The sequence below is a fragment of the Arachis hypogaea genome, chromosome 6 (assembly GCF_003086295.3).
Source record: "Arachis hypogaea cultivar Tifrunner chromosome 6, arahy.Tifrunner.gnm2.J5K5, whole genome shotgun sequence".
In the NCBI taxonomy this organism is placed as follows: domain Eukaryota; kingdom Viridiplantae; phylum Streptophyta; class Magnoliopsida; order Fabales; family Fabaceae; genus Arachis; species Arachis hypogaea.
In genome coordinates, this window is record NC_092041.1 from 5,797,211 (window position 1) to 5,812,823 (window position 15,613).

A 15,613-nucleotide genomic window follows, 5' to 3' on the forward strand; every position below is an offset into this window, starting at 1 on the left:
TATATGCATTTAATCTATACTTTTAATATTATATACATATATATGAAATAGTAATATATATATATAAATGACTTAATTATTTAAAATTTTATATTTATTTTTTACATATAATTCTGATGTAGGACATAAATAAAAAATTTATAATTTATTGATAGATAACAATATATAAAATTGATATTTTTAAATATTTTTTAAAATATATAAGTTATAATTTATTGATATAGAATTATAGATCATGTATTTATGTTTTTATTATTTGAGCTAGTTTGTGAACTCGAGTCAGCTCATGAGCTTTCGATGAACCGAGTTTGAGTTTAAGAAATAGGCTCGATTGTTAATGAGTCGAGCCGTGAGCCAAGGTCAATTTTTGTGAGCCGAGCTTGAGCTTGGTCTAGCTCGGCTCAGTTCGGTTCACTTCCAGCCCTAGTAATAACTTTAGGGGATGATCCCATAAAGACGCAGAAAATGTCTTTTTTTTTTAAGATATTTTTTAATAATTAAAATTTAATACATATAATCACTTAAATTATGTTATTTTGTCAAAATTAGGTTAGACAAAATTAAATTAATTTGACCGAAAAATAGTGAATCAAATTTTGAATCTGTCTAAATTAATATTATTTTTTATAAAAAATGACTACAATACCCCTATTAAATAAAATGACTAAAATACTCTTATTATATATATTAATTTTAAAAATTCTAAATTTTAGTCTTTTTCTTCTCTATTGTTATAGGGTTAGAATTTAAAGTTTTCAAAATTAATATATATATATATATATATATATATATATATATATATATATATATATATAATAGGAATATTTTAGTTGTGTTTTATAATAAGGATATTGTAGTAATTTTTTATAAAAAATCTTAATTTATACTGATTTAAAATTTATTTATTAATTTTTTTACTAAACTGATTAGTCCATTCTAATTTTAATAAAAATAATACAATTTAATTGATTATATATGTTAAATTTTAATTTTTAAAAAACATCTTTAAAAAAAGATATTTTTGACATCTTTATCTAAGTGACTCCCAATAACCTTTTAAGTTAATAATTTCATATTTTATTATTTTTAATAATGTAGTTTGTTAGTTGTTTTTTTTACTCTTTCATATAACGTAATTCTGAAAAAATCATCTTTAATTTATTTATTGAAATCCATCTACAATAATAAAAGCCATTATCAATCCAAGGAGGTTATTCTTGTACTTAACACTATAATATTTGTTCAATTTAATAAATAAGGCATATTTATTCCAGTTTCGTGTACTTTTATTCATCTTTATTTTTTATTTACACATTGTGCTTTCTACTATGGTCCGTTTTGGTGATTCCTTCTCCTTTTCCAGTGATTGAAATTCGAAAGTGATTGAAAGCTAAAGCATATATATAACTAACGAGTCAAAACGTTGATACGGATCGGATAGGTGGTTATGGTATTGTGATTAATTTGGCACTTTAGTTTAGTGAGAATCCTATAAATAGAAACTGTTAATTTTATGACCATTCCTTTTATGTCAATATACATCGAAAATATTTAATAATTAAAAATATTAATAAAAAATTACTAAAACTTATTACTTTTAGTTTTATTTAATGCATCTTATAATAAAATAAATGAGAAAGTCTAGAGGCCAGCAACTTTTATATTTTGTAGCCAGCACTTAACCATCAAAAGAAAAGTGGGTGATCTCCCACCATTGAATGTAATCTCACATCATTAAAAATACTATTAATGGCCAATTGATGGTTACAAAACACAAAAGTTGCTGACCCTAACACTTTTCTAAATAAATATTAATAAAATAAATTTAAATTATTTAGACTGATTATTTTTTGTTTTTTTAATATTATCATATATACATATAGTTTATAGAGTTGGCTTTACTCCTAGTTGGTTTTTTAATGGAACCAAAAAGAGAAAATCCACGTCCGGGCCTGTCTTCTTTTGATACAATAGCCAACAATGCCCATCAAATCAAATATTATTGTGCTTTAAATGATGCATACTTATCTTCTTTTTATTTGCCACTGCTGTACTTGAAGATCCAATAATGTTTGTCTTTGGTGCATAAAGTATGTGGATGATATTTTGAGATTCCAATTTGACCTGAGAAAATAACTGATGATGGTGATGATGATGATGATGATGATGAGAGGCATATCTTCTCCTCACTGTATACTTGATCATTAATGGTGAGGCATATCTTCCTTAAAAAAGATGCCAATATAAAGGGAAATTGAAGAGGAAGCCAAAAAAGAAAATTTTCAACTAACTTTTAGTTAACTAACATTAACCAATTTTAAAATTTAGAATTTATAATTTAGAATGTAAAATTAAATATTTATGATTTAAAGTCTAAAATTTAAGATAAGCAAAATAATTTAAAATTTAGTTACCTAACATTATTCCTCGAAAAATTGTCCAAATAAAATGGTAGGACTGAATTTTTGTTGGTTAGCGTGATCACTTATATTATGCCTTTTGAGTTGGCCAAAAGGCAATGATAAGATATATTCTTGTTAACTTGGCTCCTTCTATCGATTTGGTCTATTAATCACTAGAATTAGAATCTACCACCATACAAAGTTTTACAACATTGTCATCTACTTGCGCCTACGTCAGCTGAGTGGATTCTTGAATATATATATATATATATATATATATATATATATATATATATATATATATATATCAAACCAAAAGCACTGACAAAAAAAAAGAACAAGAAAAAATCAGACCTAACAGGAAAAAAGCAGATAATTATTGGTGTTTCTAAAATACAGTTAATACCCCTTACTTCCTTTATAGAACTTCTGCCGAATTAAGTTAAATTATCCAACTTTCGTTCATAAGATCTAGCTTTTAGTAGCTCTATCGACATATAAAAAACATAACAGTTAATATAAATTATATGGAAAAAATGGTTTACAAACTAGTTTCCAACAACTTTAGCATAAGCTATATAGATCAAGTTTGTGACTGGTCCTTGAATTGAATTGATGACTAAGGAATAATAGCTATACAAATATGAACATAGCATATGACTTTTGCATGATCTAGCCTTAACGCCCAGCAGCAATGAGGAAATTGTCAAAGGGGCTGGCTGGAGGTAGCTTCATGACCAAGGAATCCCTATTACTACTATCAGAAACTTTGAGCAGTGATTTATCAGCTGCTTGACTATAATCATAGGCCAGCCAACTTGAGAGCTTCTTCCTTGTGCCAGTACCAATGGCCTCGCACTGGTTAGCCATGGCGCTGTATGGGAGAGGAGAAGCCGAGACAACAGTCCCTGCAACTTGACCAGCTACCTCTAGAGCCTAGAAACATTGAATATAACAATGAGTGTTCACCAATAATATAATCTCTGACAGTAACTTGGTATTCTCATCTGTAGATTGAGACAGGCAGATTTGGACTAGATTAATTATGCTTGATATTTTTCTGATGCAAGGATGCAAAAGAAGGGAATCTGATTGCATCAACAAATTTCAAATTACTTGGTTACCTCAACCTCTTAATTAGAATTTTATATGGTCAGTGGAATGGACACGGCACCCTGCTTTAGCAACCTATTCTTCTCATATTTTACATGCATGTACTAAAGAGTAAAGAGAAAAGTGTACCGATTCCATAAGCCGTCCAACGCTGATAACACGAAGTAGTGAAGGTGACGCAGGCATCTTTGGAATAGATCGAGAGAATTCGGAAACAGATGCTTCACTTATTGAGTCATCTTCAACTGCTGAACTTGATAGAACATCCTGAACCACCAAGATAATCAAAATTAAAGTATTTCTGGAGACAAACTGAAGTTACAAAACTCACTAGGATGGCACTAATCACCCATTAAGAAGTAACAAATGCTAAGGGACAACATACCCCATCTAGTGACATTGACTCCTTGGAATGCAAAATCATTTGATTGTTCTCAAGAACCCATTGTGGACCAAACATGAATTCTTCATCAGGCCTGAATGCCTCTGACAGTAGGGTGTCCAGGTGATCTGCATCCAGCTAAAGAAGAAACAATAAAATCAAAAAGTGAAAGTGGTTGATTTTGGAAAAACCATAGTCAAATGTATAAAATGTAACACCTCAGTGATGCTAGTCAACTTCTGAACCAAAACATTTTTTGTAGTCTGGAGATATTCTGGTATTTTGTTCCGTAACACAGATAATACCGATATTGCCATCTGATTATCAACAGCAGTGCCATATCCTTTCACATCTACATCCATCTTAGCACATACTTGAAGATAATCACTGATTCCCATGAATGGATCAACCTGATTTGTTAAATACAATGGAGCTTTTATTCTAACAGGAAACAGGACAGTCCTCTAGTGGACACTAGAGGCTAAAAAATAGTATACTCATCTCATATCACTTACTTCAGATATTGCTAATGATGTGAACATATCATGCAGATCATGAATCTGATATAATTTGCAGGCAAACATCAACATGCCTGCAGAGAATACAAAGATAGACCTCTGACATGCTGGGGGCAACATTCCTGCAAGATCATGGGAACGCCAAATTTATTTTCTTTTATTAATCAGTTATTTGCTTGAGAGTAAAAATGTTTCATAAGAATAATCTATATAGGTCGTACTGTTACCTGGGTCCAACAACATACTCCAGAGAGAAAGTGGAAGTTGGAAGAAGCGGACCAACAGATTATCTTTAAGGTTCTGCAGCATTACATTTAGAAAGATTTTCTCAATCAGAATAATTGTAGAAAATTTCTGAACAGAACTATGTTAAGAGCAGGATTCTAGTTCAAATTCGTTTCAAAATAGTACGAAGTCTTTATGCGTATGGACATACTGGAAAGCAATAGGCATAGGTGAATACATAAGTATACCTTTATGCGTAAAACAGTTAGTGTTAACATGAAAGAGTGAGCTATAGCTTCAAACTTTGAAGGCAAATTGTCAGGAAGATTGGCTTGAATCCAAAAGGCAGAAAGTAACTGTGCCATTTGATCTTCACTTAGCTCCATAATATATGGTTCCTGGCCAGTTCAATAACCAAACTTGATAAATAATAATTTATTTCCAGAAATAATCATGAATAACAACATAGTAGCATAAACCTGTTCAATTACTCACAGACTCAGTCAAACTAGTGCTATCAATGACAGATTTAAGCTTGTAAAAGTTGGGAGAAATCTTAGAGCCACGGCCCTGCTGGTTCCGGTCTTCTTCCACAGTGCCTCTTTCTCTGCATCCATCATCAACAATGTCGCCATGATTCTCTAGGTTGGCGCTGTCTCTGCCACTGCGAAGCTTTTCCATTAAAGCTGAAATTGATGCAGATGCAGATGTACTGTGGGAAGGCCTTTTATTGTGCAGAGATCTAGACCGTGAAGGCACTAAATGTGAATGGAAAGAATTTGGAAAAAGAATTAAAGCAAAAATCTGGTGTGCTCCAACTGAAGTCTCCAGATCTGAATGCAGCATTGCTTTTATGAGTTGCATAAGAAGCACTTCTGGAAATGCCTAGAAGGAAGCATAAAACTTTGTTAATGGATATATTCCAGGAAAAAAACAACAGGTTTCCTGTTACTAACAATTCAATCAATATGAAAATCATACATAATGATCACTAAGCTTCAAATTGAAACATGCATACAATGAACTCCTTTCACCTGCTGTGAATGCAAAGATGGCAATACTACAGTGACCACTCGAGCAAGGATTATAAGTGATCCAATGCTTGCTCTAGCAAGAACACCAGACGGCAAATTTTCTAAGGTTATAGCCATTAAGTCGAGCAGTGGCTGTACATCAGAGACCTAATTATAGAAAATGAAGCAGTTTAGTTGTTGGAAGCAGAGAGATCTAACTAATTGTAAAATGATTTTCTAGGCCAAAGAATGCACATTCATGAACCTACTCGCTTGGAAAATTCTAGTAAGCATTCCTCAATGGAGATTTGGAGCAAGATATTTGAGTTCAGCTCTTGCTCTCCAACAAATTCCCCAGAGGCTTGAAGGCTTTTTCTAAGATGCCTGCAAAGGTCATCAACAAAACCAAATTCTACCAACCCTCTCCCAGTTCTAATTTGCACAGCCAAAGATGTGGCAACTTGAATAATGCTAGCTTTAAGGTGGGGATCATGTAAGACATTTTTGTGGTCCAGATGACGTATGACAGAAGCTAGAATCAACTGCTGATTGCCTGGAAAACAAGGTGGAAAAAAATGGCAAATTCATGGGACAAGAGTACAAGATTTTGCATAAGAATCTTATATGGCATTGTTTAATAGCTGTTTTGAATCTTAAAATCCATGAATATTCAAAGTTACGAAGTGGAACCAAACAACAGTACAACACATCCACCATATTATTGGGTTTGATTTCAGACAAAGATTTGACTGAGAAATGCTGAAGAGAACAATACCTGAATTCTCCATGAAATAGGCCATGCTAGACAAAACCATTATTGCTAACCCTTTTGGAGGAGACCAATGTCGTCCGGAATCAAAGTAAACAAACATTGGATCCAATACACGACGCATCGTTGTACTTTCCTTGGCTAATTCAACCAGTCTCTGAATGCATATCTGAGCCCATATTTCAGGTTTTCCCATTTCTTCTCTATAACAATGACACTAACAAATCAGAAAATGGAAGTATAACAACCAATAAATGATCTAAATTCTTTTACAAGCTATTAATAAGAAGAACTATTACCCTGTCAACAGGGAAGGATCCTTTATTTCTAGCTGCTGCCAGATGATCAAGCACCTAGAGCGAGTGTCATTACCAACAACTAAACCACCCCGGCCTTCACACTGCACAACTTCATCTACCCAATTATGATGAGGCCCTGCTCTAAGATCAGCATCTTCACTCTGCCTGTCCTTTTGCATATAATTATCTAAAGTGGTGCGAATGATCTGCATTAAGAATGAAACCAACAGATCAGGGATGGTACATATCTGAAACTCTAAAACCTTAGCGAAAGGGCCATAAAAAGTCATTTGGTTTGAGTGCTATTTAGGAAACCTGCAAACCTTTATGACAATTAATTATTAGAAATCAAATTAGGAGCATTTAGCTAAGAAAATTTGCTTCAAATCATTCATTTTAAGAATTTTTTTTTTCATTTTCTTTTTCCCCCACACCTTGTGAGCTTCTCAGAGTCAATGTGAAGAGTTTTACCAAGTATAAGAGGTCAAACACAGCGATTAACTAAACTCCCTGATCAGCAAGTTAACATCAAAGAGCTTTCAATTCATTTAAGCCTTAATCTCCATTTCTTGCAGAGTAATATTTACACAAAAATAGACATTTTCATCAATGATGAGAACTCAATCATACAACTTTTCAACCTTAAAGCATCAGTTGGTTTTCTTATGAAAATCAATTTGATGAAAAGAAGAAACAACATATTCCTTAGATAATGCAGCCATACAAAATTTCATGACATTTTCTCTCCCAAAGTGGGGATATGCAGACACTCATTTTCTCTCCCATCAACTTGGAATTGTAGATGCAATATAAGCTTCATTATAAGACTACTCAGTGGGATAACTCAATAACTTACCTCATCAAAATCAACAAAAATGTGTGAAAACTCAGCCATGAACCAAACCTGCCATGGAAAAGGCAGACAAATTAACTTTGTTGTTGTACTTATTACTATGGGAACTTATGATAAACATCAAAACCTCACTACAACCATGAAAATTTTTAATAAAAACAAGTATTAGAAACCATACACAAAATCACACCTCAATGAACGGAATTATGCAAAAAGCAGAAACACAAACAAAATCAAATGACAAATGGAGTATAAATTACCATTGCTGAAAGGCATTGCAAGCTTGATGCCCTCAAGCAGCGATTCTCATGGGTTTTACCATGCTCCCTCGATAGCATGCATACCTTTCTTACTAACTTTTCAATGCTACGAGCATAAGTGGCATCCACCTGTTCTTTCATTGGGTAAAATCATGAACACCGGAGACAAAATAGCATCAGCTACTTCATACAATGTATTAGTAGTATGAGGAAGAGAAAAAAACATCATTATTCAGAATGACAGAAGGTATCTGAAATATCGTAGAGATGCTTAACTTATTTTTTTATTTGACTAGATTGCTTGTGATTAATATTACTATATTAAAGTATACTCTCAATTCTGGTCTGATACATAGACATTTTATTCTGAGTAAAAATATTCATCACGTACACAAGTCACATGAGCAAACAACCGAAAGTCATCTTAATCTTCTTGAATTTTAGCAATTACCTGACTGTAGATGAAACTTGTTAGAGTTTGGCACCCAAGTATTTGAATAGCATCATGCTTGGAATAGCCCAAAAGCTCAGAAACCACATTAAGCACATCAACAGCAAAGTATGCTCTGCAATGTAGGGAAGACATGGAAATCATCATAACAGGCTCCTTTATATAAATTAGAAAGAATGCAATGCATGAGATATCAATAGTTCAATACCAGTCAATCGCATACATAATGCACAAAAAAAAAAGGCTAATTAATCATGAAAAACTTACATTTGCACCTTACAATGAGAAATCAACTTGTTGAAAGCTTCAGCTACAATATTCACAAGTTTGATGTGCTCAGATCGGAGCTCCTTGTAGCATCTTTCTTCAAGATATTTTGCTATCTAGCAGGAAAAGTAGATTTCATGAACTTCAGCAATAGTTTCAATTAATTGAAGGATATTCATATTATTCTCCTTCCCCCTTTCTCAAACTTCTATATGAATGAAATGAAAGAGAAGATACCTTTGGAATCCGAAAAGGATTTTTTGCAGCATATTCACACAATTTGGCAATCTTCCTTTCACTTGGGAGCTCATCCTGAGAGACATCATAAAACATGAGTGTTTGGGCTCCATCACTTGTATAATTGAATGGTAAAGTGTAAAAAAAAAAATCCACTCAACAAAATTGTTTGATTTATTAGTTTGTTAGAATTAGAATCATATCTCTTCAAGCCTATATATATACGTATACCATTGTGCGCTACAATCAAGAGTAATTAACAAGGAGGTTCAACATGAGCAAAGAGATAATTTTCTACAAGAAACCAACATGAGCATCAGCAAGGACTAGGTGACAGTTGACAGCAACATTGGTTTAGAAAAGAGGCATCATCTACAACAGTGGCAAACACAAGAACAGAACGAGGATAGTAGTTCATACAGGGGATTTGGGGAAGATGTCAGCAAGGAGTTTTCTGTAACGTTTGACTGGCTGGCGTGAACTTGACCTCAATGCAGGACAGCAAACACACATTCTGCAACACGCTGGGAAGATCTTCCTTGAGATGAACCCCATTCCCCTGCAAATTCTCAAAACCCACACAATATATCAAACCAATATTCGGTCAAAAACACATCACATCATCGAAATTCAAACCCAAGTATATTTAAAAAGAAAAAAAAAAGCAAAAAGCTCGAAGCACAATGCATGAGAAAGTGCTAAAGTTGAAAAAAGCAAAAAAGGCAGACATGGTAGGGGAGGGTGACGAGGTTTCTGAGAATCTGAGGAAAGAAAAGCCAACCGAAAATAACGGATAAAAGTGTGAAACAGAAAAAGCATATATATAACTGTACCTAGTCCTTATGAAGCAGATCTAGCAAGTGTGAAAATAGAAAGCGAAGAAGAAGAAGAAGAAACAGGAAGCGATAACATAAGCATTGAAAAAAATTGGCGCGTTGGTTGAATCAAGTTAAAGCAAAGCTTAAAGAGAGACAGACAGTATTAGCTATATAGATCACGTGACTGTGTCAGTGTTGTGTAGTAGTACACTAGAGTAGTGTAGTGTAATTCAACTTCCTCAACCATTAAAAGTGAGCTTGGTTTCAAAATTCTGCTACTTGACTTTTGAGTGCAACCATCCCCACAATCGAAAATCTGTTTGGTTGTTTTCTATGCCTTGACGTTATGTTAGGAAATGATGTTGAAGCTCTCTTGTCGTCTTTAACTTTTGCACCCTTCTTTCCCATTTTTACCCTTTAATTTGACTCCAAAATTTGGACCTTAGTCGTTAATTTATCTTTTTTTTAACCATTTTTATGAAATAGCGTTTGGTAGAAGTTACCGTTTTTTAGATTGGATTATAATTGTAGTCATCTTCAAATGTATTTCGCTTTTCACATCATCTGTTGTTTATTGGTTTTGAATCCGTAGCTTGCCGACTCATGACAGTTACTAATCCGTCTTTTTCGCTCTCTTTTTTGGTAGGAAACTTACTAATCCGTATTTAATACGGTAAGAATGAGATCACATGCAATTTTTTTAATAAAAAAATACCTTTTTTTTTGGTAAAATTGCGGGGCGGAAAATCTGTAACTATTGGGCCTCAATCAACAAAAAATGAAATGGACCTCACAGAAGTTTTTTTCCTCTATAAGGCTTAAAGTCCAACCAAAATAAAATAGGGTAAAAATTAAAATAGAAAACTAATATCTAGTGTTTTCCCTTTTCTGGGCCTTAGCCTCATTGGTTTACCAAAAACATAAAATAAAAAGAATTATTGAACAGTAAACTATAAGTTAATCACTAAAAACAAAAAAAAAGTAAAAAATAAAAAGCCAACTTCTGACCAAATAGATAAATAACCAATAACGGATTAATGGTAGTATTGTTGGGTTGGAAAATACTATAAATAAATAAATAAATCATTAATTTCGCTAAGTAATTTTTACCAATTTTTAGTCCGAAATATGTAAGGTTGGCATTCCATTTGCCCATGATGCAAGAAGATGAACGCCCCTACACTAGAAGGGTCAACTTTAATCAAAGGTTGGACCAAGTCCTTACGGACATATGTGTGGAAGGAGCTCAATGGAAGAGAGACTCCAAAGGCAAGCCAGTTCAACTAAGAAGACTGGACCTCAAGCCTGTGGCTAGACGATGGCTGGAGTTCATTCAACGCTCCATCATTCCCACTAGCAACCGATCTGAAGTTACTGTGGATCGGGCCATCATGATTCATAGCATCATGATTGGAGAGGAAGTAGAAGTTCATGAAGTCATCTCCAATGAAATCTACAAAATAGCCGACAAGCCCTCCACCATGACAAGGCTAGCCTTTCCTCACCTTATTTGCCATCTATGTTACTCAGCTGGAGTTATCATAGAAGGAGACATCTCCATTGAAGAGGATAAGCCCATCACCAAGAAGAGGATTGAGCAAGCAAGAGAAACCCTTCACGGTTCTCAAGAGATGCATGAGGAAGCTCATCATCAAGAAATCCCTGAGATACCTCAAGGGTTGCACTTTCCTCCCAACAAATATTAGGAACAACTCAACACTTCCTTAGAAGATTTGAGCTACAATGTGGAACAATTAAGGGTGGAACATCATGAGCACTCCATCATTCTCCATGAAATAAGAGAAGATCAAAAAGCAAGGAAGGGACATAGAAGAGCTTAAGGACATTGTTGGTCCTTCAAGAAGAAGACGCCACTAAAGGTGGATTCATTCTTTGTTCTTATTTCTTTCTGCTTTTCGGTTTTTATGTTGTGTTTATCTATGTTTTATGTCTTTATTTCATGATCATTAGTGTTTAACTATGTCTTAAAGTTATGAATAAAATCCATTAATCCTTCACCTCTCTTAAATGAAAAATGTTTTAATTCAAAAGAACAAGAAGTACATGAAATATATCTAATAAAAATATTTTTTGGTTCTATCTGTATTTAATAAAAGTATTTTTGTAAATATATTTAATAAAAATATTTTTTTATGATTGTATATAATAATAAAAGTGTCTTTATAAATATATCTCATAAATATATCTCTTTATATATGTGTTTTTTAAAAGAAATATCTTTAATATTAATTATTGTTAACAATAAATTGACAAATAATATATTGAGATAATATACTTTTCCCTAAATAATAGTGAATGGAAAGACAAGCATATCGATGAAAGATTTATTTTCTCATGCACAATGTTAGATGATTACAACCGAAAGAAGCTTCTCAACGAAGCATTCAAACTCAATACAAAGCAAAACTTTCCGTTCCAAAACAATCTCTTCCAGAAAGTTTAAAAAAAAAAGAAGAAAGTGAAAAACCCAAGTCACTATTATTTGGTGGGGAATAATCCAATCTTGCAAGCTGAAAATAATAACGTGAAGTATTATATCCATCAACACTTGGGAAGATCCGCCGGTGGAGGAGGTAACCTTTGATTAGGGAGCTTCCCATCTTCCACAATCCATGCCATCTTCAAACCCCAGCTCAAGTGCACTTCAAAGTGGCAGTGCATAAACCACACACCTATTCACATCATATAATCTATAATATCAGAACATGAAACAAATAGTTTATCACTTTTCTCTTTTTTTTTTATGTATATTAAAAAAAAAGAGTTTTATTTACCTGGATTATCCGCAAAGAAACGAATTGCTACCCAGCCTCCAGATGGCACTCCCATAGTGTTCCTTTCTTGTGGATCTACAAGGTTATACTTGGCAGGGTCTTTCTTGGGATCAAAGTTACCAAAACCTTGCCCAACCACGAAAAAGTTGTATCCATGAAGATGAAGAGGGTGACTCTCAGCTCCAAGGATGCTTGTGTCTTGCAGCACCACCTCCACGCTAGCGTTGAACGGAAGAACCGCCACCTTAGTTCCATCCATGACCATGGTGTTGTTTGGTGGGGTGCCTGTGTAATTGAACTTGATCAACGGACTGGTTGGGAAATCAGCAGTGAAAACCCCATTTGATTTCTTGAAGAAATAGGACTGAAGCATCGAAGTATTAGGCAGTACAAAGGAAACGTTGTTCATAGAAGCCGCGAACTTGGTACCGTTAGGACCCTGGCAGGTCTGGTTTTTAGGGCACGGGTTGGTTCCAAGGCCTACGGTGAAGAAGAAGCTTCTGTCCACAGTTTGAGGGACTGTGATTGGAAACTTTTCATTTGCCAAACTGCGGAATTTGGAAGTGAAGTTGGCAACATAAGCAGTGTCATTGATGGGAGGGAGGGTAGGTCTTATTACAGGGGCATTATGGTCTTTTGAAGTAGTAGTAGTAGTTGTGTAATACTCAAGAATACCGGCAGTGGTGGTGTTGTCGAAGGTTCCGGTGCCGGTGAAATAAGGCCTTGCTGCCATTAGAAAACGTGAGTGTGGAGGGTGTGGTTTTGTTTTGAGGAGAATGTTTGTGGTTTGACCCGGTGCTATTACTACAATGTTGGTTTTGAATGGTTTGACATAAAGTGCATCGGCTTCAACAACTGTCACGCTGTGGTTTGCTATGCTGAAGAACAGTTCGTCATTGAGTGCAGCATTGATTAGTCGCAGCATATATGTTTTTCCTGCCTTCACCTTTAGCTTCAAAGTTTCTATAATAAAGGTACATACACACTCTTTAGTCTTCAAATCTTTGATAAATATTCTTATTAAAAAACAAGGAGTGCTATGACCAGCAATTTTTTGTAGTTATGTAGTCATCGATGATGTTTTTAATGGTATGAAATTTCATCTAATAGTATAAGATTACTCACTTTTCTTTTACGAGTTAAATCAGAATTTAATAAAATTGCTGTGGTAAGCTTTTTCTTAAAGAATATTATAAATATTATGAAAGTGTGACCATGCATTACCATTTTGTTTTTGAGAACAGTTGTATAATGGGCCGGGGAAACCATTAAGAGTGTAGGCATCAGAAACATTTGGACCACCCCCATTCTGAAGAGCTTGGTTGATTACTGCCTCAGAATCAGAATTCCACCACTCACCTAACAGAGACCCATTATTAGCAAATAAGGAATTGATGAAAGGGAGTAGTAATAGAGTAGGGTTTATGTATGATTGTTTGTACCAAACATGATTGGAATTTCCTTGTATGGTTTGGCAAAAGGGTAGGGAACATTATGCTTGGGAAGGATGATAAGGGGTCCATAAAGGGTAGCTCTTAGCCACGTAATGTGAGCATGCCAAAAGAATGTCCCTCTTTGCCCATTTAAAGTGAAGTTGTAAACATAACTCTGCCCTCTTTGGATCGGACACTGAGTTATCTATGCTGGTCCATCTGCCCACTGGCTTTGAACTTGTCTAATTCCATGCCTATCATCAATATCCAACATTCACTAATCTTGTTAGCTTAATATATATAAGAGAAATTTTCACTTTCTTATAATTATTTCTTGCAATGCATTTCTTTATACCAGTGAAGGCTGACATTATTCTTCACATTATTGATCACTTTAATTACTAATCGATCTCCCTCTCTAGCATAGATGGGAGGCCCCGGGAAACTTCCATTAACTGTCACCATGGCCTTTGTGTGGCACAACCTTGTCACATTTTGCAACCTTACCTGTGAAAATCAAATCAAACATAGAAAAAAAAATTTAATGCTTGTGAAAGAAAGAAAAAATTTAACTATTATTGGAGCACTTATTATACATACATCAAATGTGTAGTGCCTTGTAATGGGTCCAGGATATGCAATCACAACACTAGGGAAGAAACCAATTGAGCTTATAGCCACCACCAAAGCTCCAAATATTGCAGCTGGATGAAAAATTAAAGCACCCATTTCAAATGTAATTTTTTTCAACTCTTACTATGGCACTTATAATTACTAAAAAACTTGAAGTGGGTTGCATTGTTAGAGGCAACAGCCTCCAATTTATATAGACACAAAATAGTGTTTGGTTGATTAGGTAACTATATGTCTCAACAATGTGGCTACTGGCCCAGTTTACTAACAATAACACTAATTGGAGTGTTGTAAAAGTCAATTTAATTGGCTAAATCCTCCTTTTGATCTGATCAATCATTTTCACAATCCATATAACATTCTCCTATAGTGACTTCTTATATGTGAGAGCTAACTATTTGACCAAAGACTTCTTCTACACGAGTTAAAATCAATTAAGTACCTTCTTTTTATATGTTAATCATGTTGTCTAAGTATGCATTACCAAACAAATACATGATAGGAAATAATATTTCAACTCTTATATATAACCTAAGTAATAAAACACATACTACATTTTCTAATGAAAATCTAGTTTAATTTTAATCAATGCTGTGTAATAAACCCATATCCAGCGCTTTAATTTACTGCTTTACATTTAATTATCCTCCTTTTAGATATGCTCATTATAATTATGTTCATGATAACCATACAATCATGTCAGAAATCATAACGATGGAGTTCAAATATTTACTGCCATAGGATTATTATGTAACTTAGTTGGTGACTAATATTTCTTGCAGCAAGAGATAAATTTCACACCCGAGACGCCAGAATAAGACACTTGACCTGCCTTTCTTTAAAGCAATAAAAAGAATGACAGTGATAAGGGTGATTTGTTAAATTTCCTTATTATTAATAAATTATATCAGGAAAAAATAAAAGTTGAAAACTACTTGGCTTGGAGTTACCAACTTACCATGTGGCTCAAGTAATAACAAATCTAAAACATTTGTTCGATCTATCTTTACACACCACATTTCATTTCAACCGAATTTGACATCATAGTTGAAGTAATTAAATTATATTTTTTTTTCCTTCATAATTTATTGATCGCCTAAACTATCAATTATTCATAAGTCATAAAAAGTGGAGTACAAATTACA

At 33.9% G+C, this 15,613-nt stretch overlaps 2 protein-coding genes across 4 annotated transcripts; both read right to left on the reverse strand.

Moving 5' to 3' along the window:
• Positions 1 to 2,898: 2,898 nt before the first annotated feature.
• Positions 2,899 to 9,989, reverse strand: LOC112695584 (protein SEMI-ROLLED LEAF 2). Of its 3 annotated transcripts, none has more exons than XM_025747981.2 (19): positions 9,767 to 9,989; positions 9,210 to 9,348; positions 8,790 to 8,864; positions 8,553 to 8,668; positions 8,286 to 8,400; positions 7,835 to 7,963; positions 7,578 to 7,625; positions 6,722 to 6,927; positions 6,429 to 6,625; positions 5,923 to 6,206; positions 5,675 to 5,821; positions 5,136 to 5,525; positions 4,889 to 5,038; positions 4,643 to 4,715; positions 4,413 to 4,537; positions 4,116 to 4,307; positions 3,901 to 4,035; positions 3,645 to 3,782; positions 2,899 to 3,338 (listed from the first exon to the last, which is right to left on the reverse strand). In XM_025747981.2, the coding sequence occupies exons 2-19, from the start codon at positions 9,342 to 9,344 to the stop codon at positions 3,081 to 3,083; spliced, it is 2,913 nt and encodes a 970-aa protein (XP_025603766.1). In that variant the 5' UTR covers positions 9,345 to 9,348; positions 9,767 to 9,989; the 3' UTR covers positions 2,899 to 3,080. The 3 variants fall into 3 exon arrangements, with proteins under 3 accessions (XP_025603766.1, XP_025603764.1, XP_072054019.1); XM_025747979.3 differs by having other exon boundaries at positions 9,623 to 9,947; XM_072197918.1 differs by having other exon boundaries at positions 8,553 to 8,664; positions 9,623 to 9,829.
• Positions 9,990 to 11,940: 1,951 nt separating this feature from the next.
• LOC112695585 (laccase-12) lies at positions 11,941 to 14,663 on the reverse strand. Its single transcript, XM_025747983.3, has 6 exons — positions 14,436 to 14,663; positions 14,191 to 14,342; positions 13,845 to 14,089; positions 13,627 to 13,761; positions 12,403 to 13,365; positions 11,941 to 12,300 (listed from the first exon to the last, which is right to left on the reverse strand). The coding sequence occupies exons 3-6, from the start codon at positions 13,849 to 13,851 to the stop codon at positions 12,170 to 12,172; spliced, it is 1,236 nt and encodes a 411-aa protein (XP_025603768.1). The 5' UTR covers positions 13,852 to 14,089; positions 14,191 to 14,342; positions 14,436 to 14,663; the 3' UTR covers positions 11,941 to 12,169.
• Positions 14,664 to 15,613: the final 950 nt, after the last annotated feature.